Source organism: Erithacus rubecula (genome assembly GCF_903797595.1).
Source record: "Erithacus rubecula genome assembly, chromosome: 2".
In the NCBI taxonomy this organism is placed as follows: Eukaryota; Metazoa; Chordata; class Aves; order Passeriformes; family Muscicapidae; genus Erithacus; species Erithacus rubecula.
Window position 1 is genome coordinate 102608696 of NC_136685.1, and position 9371 is coordinate 102618066.

The window sequence follows — 9371 nt, forward strand, 5'->3', positions numbered from 1 at the left end:
AAGTCCCTCCAGTTCCAGCCCCTGCTGTGGGCAGGGGTGCTGCCCATTAGACCAGGCTGCTCAGGGCCCCATCCATCCTGGCCTTGAGCACTTCCAGGGCTGTCTGCACTTACTCCCTCAGACTAGAGTTTGTGTTTTGAGTACTAATATTCTGCATTACCCAAGCTTCTCACCAAAGCAGCTCATCATGCAGCAATGGAATGAAGAGTGGTTTTTTTTTTTTTTTGCTTTAATATTGTCCTCTCACTGCACACAGCATGTGATACAGTCCTCTCTACAAAACTCTGTCTTAAAGACAGATCAATTCCCACTGCACCCACTAGGTATTTAAATTTACATTTTCTACTCTGGGAGCAAAACCTCTGACAATCTGTCATGAGGGCAGCTTTTCAGAGTGCTGCCCACATCTCAGTGCTGTTAGCACTGACCAGACCTGCTCCCCTGCTACTGCCAGCACTGCCAGGATGAGTTGGTGTATCCTGCTGACTGCCTCTCCTGAGCAAGAAAGGCCTCCTACACTTGGCTCTGCCAGAGTTAAATTAATCAAGGTCAGCTTCTTTCACTCAACCTGTGTTCTGCTATCTGCCTTAGCAGTGAGAAGGTTCTGCTCCTTTAGTCCCAAAGGTGTCTGGCAGCCAGTTGTACCCTTGTACCTAACCACTCACTAAGGTCTCAAACTCTTTGATTGTAGAATATGAATTGGCTGATTGAATTCCAGAAGTTTTACTGCCAGACAGGTAGCATGTTCACTAGGGAATCTGCCTCCATAGCAATATACTTGGCAAAAACAGGTAGGTGAATAAGATGGAAAACTGACAAATTTCCAAGTCTTTTGTTGTGCTCTCCAGCAGTCTCCTCTGCCTTCCAGCAATCCAGGAATCTGTGACAAATCTGGGAAAGATAGGCAATATTCTTGTTTTCACCTCTCTACCTCCCTATATAGCATCTTTCCTTTGATGCTATAATGAGGATTATTTAGATATTGACATTAATTCCAAATATAAATCAGTTGCTATATTCCTTAGTCAGCCTGAAAATGTAACTTGAATGACTCCTGCAATCTGTGTTAGAGTCCTGCAAATTTATCTGTCATAGTCTTTAAAAGACAAATGATTTGCATTTAATAAAAGGTTTTCTTATCCAAGACCATGGTTGTGCTTGACCCCTCAGGTGTTTGTATAAAAACTTATTAGCATGCTTAACTCTGATGTCACTTAGATGAATGTCTCATTACCATGCAAATGGAGTTAGGTCCTTTTGGAGGTTAATTGTTGCAAAGCAACAGAGAGATATTTCTATTGTAATTTACTCATCATACAGCCACCATATTCCAGCAGCCTAAAACTCAACTACATAAAGTTGGCTGGGAAAAACAACCTTATTGTAGGAAGTGTTCTGGACTCGTGTGCGGCAGCAGCACTGTTCCACTCTGGGAATGAAGCCCTTAGTCACACTAATCTCTGGCCATGCTTTTCACCAAGGTTTGCAGACTTGCAGCCAGGGGGCAAATCTAGTTTAGAAGCTGCTAAATGGTGTTATGCTGTAAGTGTAGAAATCCCTTGGAGCAAACTGCCAGGTATGGCCTCAGTCAGCAGTAGTGGTTAATTTACTGCAGACCACCTAGGCTATCTCCTTAGCAAACTGTTTTCACATTGCACAAAGTGCTTTAGGGGTTTAATAGAGTTCTTCAGAGCACAGAATAGAACTGAAGTCCACTCTTTAGGAAATTGCACCCTGACATTCATTTTAAATGCACATTAAGTTCTTAAAGCAGGACAGAATGTTTCTTTCTGGGATAATTTGGCAAGGTTTGAGGTGTTGCCACCTGGTTTCCTGTTACGGAATCTCAAAAAACATTGTGACAACTTTAAATATTGGACCCCCTACACTATTGGGGGTGATGGGGAGAGGGTTATCTTTGGGGGTTTTTTGTGGCAGATATCTAGGAATGCTTGCAATGGTAGAAATCATCTACTTTTTCTGTGTTTCTCAAAAGGTTGAAAAATAAAAAGATCTCAGTGTATGCCTCCCATACAATACACTGACATGAAAAGCCTCAGGACTCTTTCACTGCTCAAGAAAAGATTTCAATTTAACAGCACATTTAGTTCAAAGTATTGTTCTTTCTCTTGCACAATATCTCACAACATATATTATACATCCTGGTAGAACAACAACTAGGAAAGTGCAGTGGCAATGTGTGCAGCATTGAAATAACTGATACAAATTAAAATGGAAATAAATCAACACATTCTTGGTTCCTTTTCATTAGATTCATTGCTGAAGAGAGACTTTTTTCTTATTTTGCCTGAAGTGCATGAGATTTAGGTTCTTGTCTTTTAGCAGGTGGTTATGTATCATCCCATAGCCAAAAAAAAAAAAAATGAACATTTCCAGCAGAGCAGGATGAGCCAAATGCCAGTCCAGCTGGAATTAGGGGAACTCTGTTTTAATGGTGGTGGGGAGGTGGCCAGGAGCACTCTTGCTGTACTCCTCCTGGCAAAAATGTTCATGAGGAAACCCTTTGTGTAGCTAAGTGCACTCCAAGATGGGTGTCCTGCATCTGTGCTTCCTCTGGGGCTGTGCTCCATCCAAATGTGATATGTGGGGGCATTTCCCACTGCTAAGGCAGCTAAAGGCAGGGTATCTCACACCCATAAAATGCTGCTCAGTGCTGGTGGCCAGTTTGGAGGGAGATGTTGTGATGACCTCCCACTGCCTGGGAGGGCAGAGCAAAGGGAGCTGCCACCTCTATTGCATAAAGCAGACTTGCCTGGAAGAACATTTAATTATTAATTTTAAATTGTTTTTAATTTCTCTAGCCCCTTCCCTTTGGTGGTCTCAGCAATCTAATTCTGGCTCTTCATTCTTCAGAGACAATTAAGCAAAGCGGTATCTTGACGTGGGGGCTGGTCTTTATCTCTGCAGAGGGATGCAGATGGAGACAGTGTGTCTTGGAAAATGTTGCCTGATGCAGTTCCATTTAATGTAACCTCAGTTAGATTCCCCTAGGGCAGAGCAACCAACTTTCAACATGTATTCTAGAAAGGGGTTGAGTAGCTAGCTGACAATATTTAATTAAAGGAGGCGAGTTTAAAAAAAAAAAAACCCAAACATGTATATGAATGCAAACAACTCCCCTTAAGACAGCATGACTTTTATTTTTGATTTGTTAGTTTTCATGTTTACAGTCAACAAACCCTGTGAAATTTTAATAAAATATATGTATTTATGCCTAAGGCGATATCTTGGGCCTGCAGTGACATGTATTTATTTAAAAGAATATTTATTACTCAGAAATAAAGCCCTGGAAATGCAGGTTTTGACTGAAGGCACTGACAGATCCTCAAGGACAGCAAGGGTGCCGATAAAAATTCATCTGGCTATTTTGGTCGCTCTGATATGCCAGTACCACTTGATTAACATAATCCCCTCCCCCACCACTGTTCTCTTGGGTAGGTTAAAAAATTATCTCCTTTCTATTTCTACATTCTAATTAGGTGGTAATCATATGCTGCTCTGATTGAAATGAAAGTCAGCCATCATGCCACTGTCATTTTGCTGAAGTCGAGAAAAAAATGCTTTTCAACTGGTACAAAATTAAAATTATTTACTTGCTCTGTGTAACTGCTCTCTCACCAGGCTCAGAGAGATTCAGTGCTGTCCCAAAAGCCCAAATCTAACTATCATCCCTACAGACAATTCATTTTCTGAAATGATAAGGCACCTGCCTTGTATGTTCTTTAGGCTGCTGTTTAGTTAGAGGGGTGATAGAGTGGAGCAGACAAAGCCTGTCTTTGTTACACATAATACTTTTTTTATTAACTTGAAAAGGTTTTGGTATTTTTGCTGCAGCTACTGAGAATCAGGCAGGAAGGATCCCTCCTGGACAGAACTAGAGTTCATCATGGCTTGGAATATTCCAGGCCAATGTCCTATGGCATGGTTTGCGATGCTAATTTGTGAGCAAAATGAAACTGGGAGGAAGGAATTGGAGACATGGCTTTCTGTCAGCTCTTCCCTTTTAAAATTTATGGAGGATCAAGGAAATCCATGCATAGTGTAGATGTTTGTGCTGAACACATCTTTGTAAAGGTTTGTCTAACCTTCTTATGCTGTATCCAAAACACCTTCAGAAGCTCTGCTGCAGCTAATGAGTGTCACTAATTCAAAACAGAGCTCTGCATGAGCTCTTTTGTGTTTACAGCAGTTAACTATTTAATAATTGAAATTTGCCAAAGAATTTTTTCTTTTTATCCTTACAGTTTAATAGCAGTTATGATAGCAGGAGCCTGGATAGCTTCCAAATTCTACAGGCGTGTAGCTAAATTTAAAAAATTGTCACTGCTTCAGGGCTGAGGTTTTGTCTTGTTTCTGTGATTTATTTTTTTCCTTGTGATTTCTGGGTGTTTGGAGGGGCCTTACAACTGTAGTAAGCAGTGTTACACAATACTTAAAACTAAGTAGAAACAGTTTTCCTTCTTGTTACTTCTTGCATGACAAAAAAGATCAGGATAACATCTTGATATTTCTGTACTGGCTTTCAGCCAGAAATCTGATAATTTCAACTGGCTCCTTGAATCAACACAATGAAGAAGAGGTCCAGCCTTCATTTTGGAAGGATTCAGTTATTGTTGCTGCCCCTCTGGGGGCTTTAAATTGGCTTGTGTCCCTCACCCTGTGTGTATGTAGGAATAAATAACTGAGGAATAACAATCCATGTAACTTGAGTGAGATTCATGGATAAAATAATTCACAAGTAATGGACAAATTGCTTCTGCAATCTTTGTTTTTCTTCTGAGCCCTGCACATTTGTAAATCTGGTGAGATACTAAAACACAAAAAATTACTTTAGGTGAGCCTCATACTGAAGCAGACATTGGATCACCCTATGAAGAACCAAACTTTATGAAGGAAATGACTGTAAGCAGAATATTTTGTTAGGTTTTATTCCCACTTTCCCATCTAAGATCTGGCCAATTCCCACCCTCATATCTTACCACATCAGCCATCAGCAGAAGGTCACAATGAAATATATACAGAAAGAAACCCATATGGATCCTTATAGCCAGAGTGCCTTCCCTGTGAGGAACAGAATCAGTTTATTGCTGCTAGACTTGGGAACCTTGACATATAGCTTGAGATATATGATTCTGACATTTAGTAGGTTAGATGATTTTGGCCACATACTTCATAGGTTCTATATCCTACTGTATTCCTGGGAAGGTGAAAAATAGGTCTGCCTATTAAATATGAAATGACAGAAGAGATGGGAAGAGCACTGTGGATGTGGAGAGCACTGACAATGAGGACCTGTGGAGACATGGGAATGATGGTAGGCTTCCAAATAAAATAACTGAAAAGGAATACAGAACAAATTGCTCAAATTCAAATGTGAGCACAGTTTAAGAGTGCATATCACCTTCCTACTTAGACTTCAGGACAGATTATGTGATTCTTTCATTTATTTGCGATTAATGAAAAAATGGAAAATAAATTGGGTGAGCTATGAAATTGTTCACTTCCATAGGAATTGTAAGCAATGCTTTGTGGAAAGAGTTTTTGAACAAATGCCACACAGAGACTGACTCAGGTTTCTCCTTACTTCTAACCTGATCTCTCATGAGATAAAAAATTAACTTTTGCAAGCATAGACTGTTTACAGCTACTAAATCTAAATAGAATTAATTTATTGAAGCCTTTTCTTTTTACCTTCATAAGAAAGAAAAGGATGAATGCACTTGGGGGCTGGTAAAATAAGTAGAAAACAACCAGTAGTTAGATGATAAATACAGGTGAGGGTGAAAGCAGAATTAAGTAGCTTTAAAAGCAATAAAATTTTACAGTTGAGATGGAAGTTTCCATGGCACAGAGCACAGCTTTGACTTGCAGTTATGCCTTGTAAATTACAAGGTCAGGGTTGCCATGTCTCGCTTATTTTCTGTCTGTCTTCATCCTGATTCAGGAGCACATTTGCATTCTGGAGTAAATTTGCATTTACCGGAAGTGAATTTGGGAAGGTTTTCTGAGCCAGAAATATTGATCTTCTCTGAGCTAGTGTATTTGTCCCATCTCTGCTATTAGACCTTAGATATCTCTTGGTAGGACACTTTCTGGCTCTTTAGTACTTCAGGCTGAAATGAAATACTAAGAACCAGCTTCTGTATCCTCATCCACATGATCAATGCCCAATAAATCCAGGGGAATAGGTGTCTTTCTGGTTTCTCCCCCTTGCTAGAAGCCAGGGCCTTTCAGGCACCCCTGTCTAAAATTTCCTAGATTTGATGATGTGCAAAGAAGGGATTTTTCATATTTTGCATTCTTTACTGGTTTCTTCCATGCAGCTTTCCCCCACACTTAAGAGGCACTGTGCATTTAAACCTCAATCCAGCTACGTATTTTCAGGTTGGGGGAAGGGTTTTATATGTGATTTTCAGCCTTTTCTGCTGGAAATTTAATCTTTCATTTAAAGCCCCTTTGGGTTTGTAATCCAAAAGGTTAGAAAACCTTTTGGTCTTCTATTTGCATATCAATAGTCTCATCCTTTAGTTGAGATAGTGATGGATTGTCTTATAGATAAAATGCAGTCTATATGAATAATTTCATTTATTCTTTTTGCTTTCAGTTGTTTTTTTTTTTTTTAAGTGCATGTTAAATGCCTTCTCCATGTGTGGAAACAAGTCTTTGAACTTGCTCTGTTGCTTATTGTTGTGCTTATTGTTACAGGAGTTGAGTGCTCAAAGCTAATAAGAAACAAACTTATCACAGAGCACTTTGGCTCCCCTGAATTCAATCCTGATGGATGATAACCTCTTCCCTGTGGACATTTAAACAAACATCTCGCTTTGGGGTTGCATATAATAATATATGATCTGTATGATGATAACCTCTTGATGGGAAATGTTTCAGGAGGGACAATGGAAGTGCTTTAGTCCTGCTGACTGTGTTCCTTGTTAAAACCTCTCCCTACAGATATCATAAAAAGTTCATTAGTATTTGCAACACAAATATGTTTCCCTTCAGTCAGCTGAGGTGCCACTGCCCTTGATTTTTGTTGGACTCTATAACTTTGATACAGTGTTATATAGCATAACTTCAATATCTCAATATGCATGCTTAGATTTGTAGAATATCCTAGACAAATTTTATCTAGTGTGATTCTTATGGGGTACATCATATGAGAATAAAGTCTCACCATAACTGCAGGTTGTGTGTATGCTTGTCAGATGGGTTCTAAGTCTTCATGGGGGTTTGGGAAATGCCTGGCATGCTGCTGGTACTGAATCACATATTAGCAAGGTGGAATTGTGTATATAAGAAATTGCTATACTGCAAATTATCAAAGATACTTGTAATTCAATGCTCTGAGTATACATCCAAATGGTAAGCTTCTATAGACCAACACTAGTCTTTAAAGCCTTCCTAAATTTTACTACAGGTGGAATTTTGCATCACAGTTGCTATCAAGGAAGGACATGGGGATCATGAAATCACAGAATGCTCTGAGTTGGAAGGGACATACAGGAATTGTCAAGTCCAGCTAGGGTGGCAGTTTTAGTGTTTGTTATAAGAGAAAGAGAAAAAGCCTGAATTAGCTCCCACATTGAAATCATGAGCATTTGAAAAAAAATAGTGGCTTATTTATTAGTACTTGTGGTAGTGTGATCGTGGTGCTTCAGTTTTTGCAGTGCTGTCTTTGAGACAGAGAGGTCTTTGAGGGACAATCCCATGACATGCAATTTATAGCCACAGTATTCCAAAAATAAATCAAGTTTGTATCATGCCACCAAACAGCAGAAACTGAGATGAAAAAAAGCCACTATAAAATTTTTATGAGCTATTAAGAGAATAAAGTATTATACGTATATGATATCACATAAAAACACTACTTCAATGTGAGATTGCTCAGTGAAATGGGATTTCCACCTAAATGATGAGTGACTTTGCTGGTGAAATGGGATTTCCACCTAAATGATGAGTGACTTTGCTGGTGATTCATGGTCAGTTTCTATGTGTGTGGGGAAAAAGGGATCCTGCTGCTGTCAAATAAGCTGAGATCTGGGGTGGATGTGTAGCTGTGGACAGCCATGGAGACCTTGTAAGGTTTTTCTCTGGCCTGGACTGGAAATAAGCAGGGGGAGGGAAGGCTGACACTGTCTCTTACCCAGAGTATTGCCTGAACTTTAGAAATGAAGTGCTGAGCAGCTGTTTGATCCAGATTTTTAGCTGAAAAAATATCTTAGTTAGAAGGGAGAACTGCCATAGATGTTGCAAGTGCATATAGCCAGTGGGTTTTCTGAAGTGCACTGGTGGAAAAAGTTGATGTTGGATGTCCAACATATCCAAAGAAGTCACATGGAGTAAAAATGAACTGCAGACACAGGATCTGGCAGGTTCCAGTATGCCTTGCTCTCCCCTCCTTTGTACTTTCTTTCCTTTTGCAGTTTATTCCTTTCAGCCATCCCTGTTCTGCCCCTTGTGTGAGTGGTGAACTTGTCTATTTATATTCAGTTTTATTGCCTGGGCATTTGGCTGAGTGCTTTGGATCAGGATGTGGAAAACAAAAGCTGTGCCTCCACTCTGGGTCCATTTGTGTGCTGCAGCTCTTGTTTTCAGGTAGAGATTTCAAGTCCAGCTGCTCCTTATTGATCCTTTAGGGAAGTGGCAGGTTGAATCAATTATTTGACATGCACATTCTCTGTTGGCACAATTCTCCAGAGCCTTATAATGGCACAAATTATGATACTCACTAGTGAAAAAAGGAAAGTTACAATTGGATATAGCAATTAATATGCAATTAAGAGGGCATTCTTTTTTCTTCCCAAGTATTTTTTTCCCCAGCTATTTTTAGATTTGAATTGTTAAAGAATTGCTTTTGGAAAGGAGGATGGGAATAGTATTTTTTTCCTGAATTAGCTTTGATTTTTCTTCCTGCAGGGACAGCAAGAAGCACAGACAGCTGTTATTTAAAACAAAATTGAACATAAAATGCTATCACACCATTTGCTATCTCTGAACTATAACACAGCAGTTTTGAGTTTTAATGATGTATTGTTTTTGATAATGCATGGCACTGGTGTTCAGACTCACATTTGTATAGAAAAATGATGAGATTTGAAGGTAAATGGAGTGCATATCTGGAAACAATCTATGTGTAAGGTATTTTGTTCATTTCCTTGGTGCCCAGGGTAGTGACAGAGCCCAGCAGGGTAAAACAAGGAAGAGGCTAAATGTGTTGGGCTGTGCAGGGGTTGAGATGTCAGCACAATCTGAAATGACAACGTCTGGAGCAAGAAGAGCAGAGCAGTCAGAGCCTCTCTTTGGCCTGTGGCAGCACTGCTGAGGCTCCAGCACGGTGTCAGTCTGTGCCA

The 9371-nt window shown here is 39.8% G+C and overlaps 1 protein-coding gene across 1 annotated transcript in view; it reads left to right on the forward strand.

The window, feature by feature from the left end:
• The window catches only part of LOC306798749 (protein-ADP-ribose hydrolase-like), a gene marked incomplete at its 5' end in the record, with an annotated part of 184902 nt that extends 175901 nt beyond the window's left edge, over positions 1–9001 (forward strand). The window contains 2 exons of the mRNA XM_079298953.1: positions 8512–8616; positions 8938–9001. Of these exons, the coding sequence (XP_079155079.1) occupies positions 8512–8616; positions 8938–8970 (138 nt within the window). The 3' untranslated portion in view covers positions 8971–9001. The remainder of the gene's footprint in view (positions 1–8511; positions 8617–8937) is intronic.
• Positions 9002–9371: the final 370 nt, after the last annotated feature.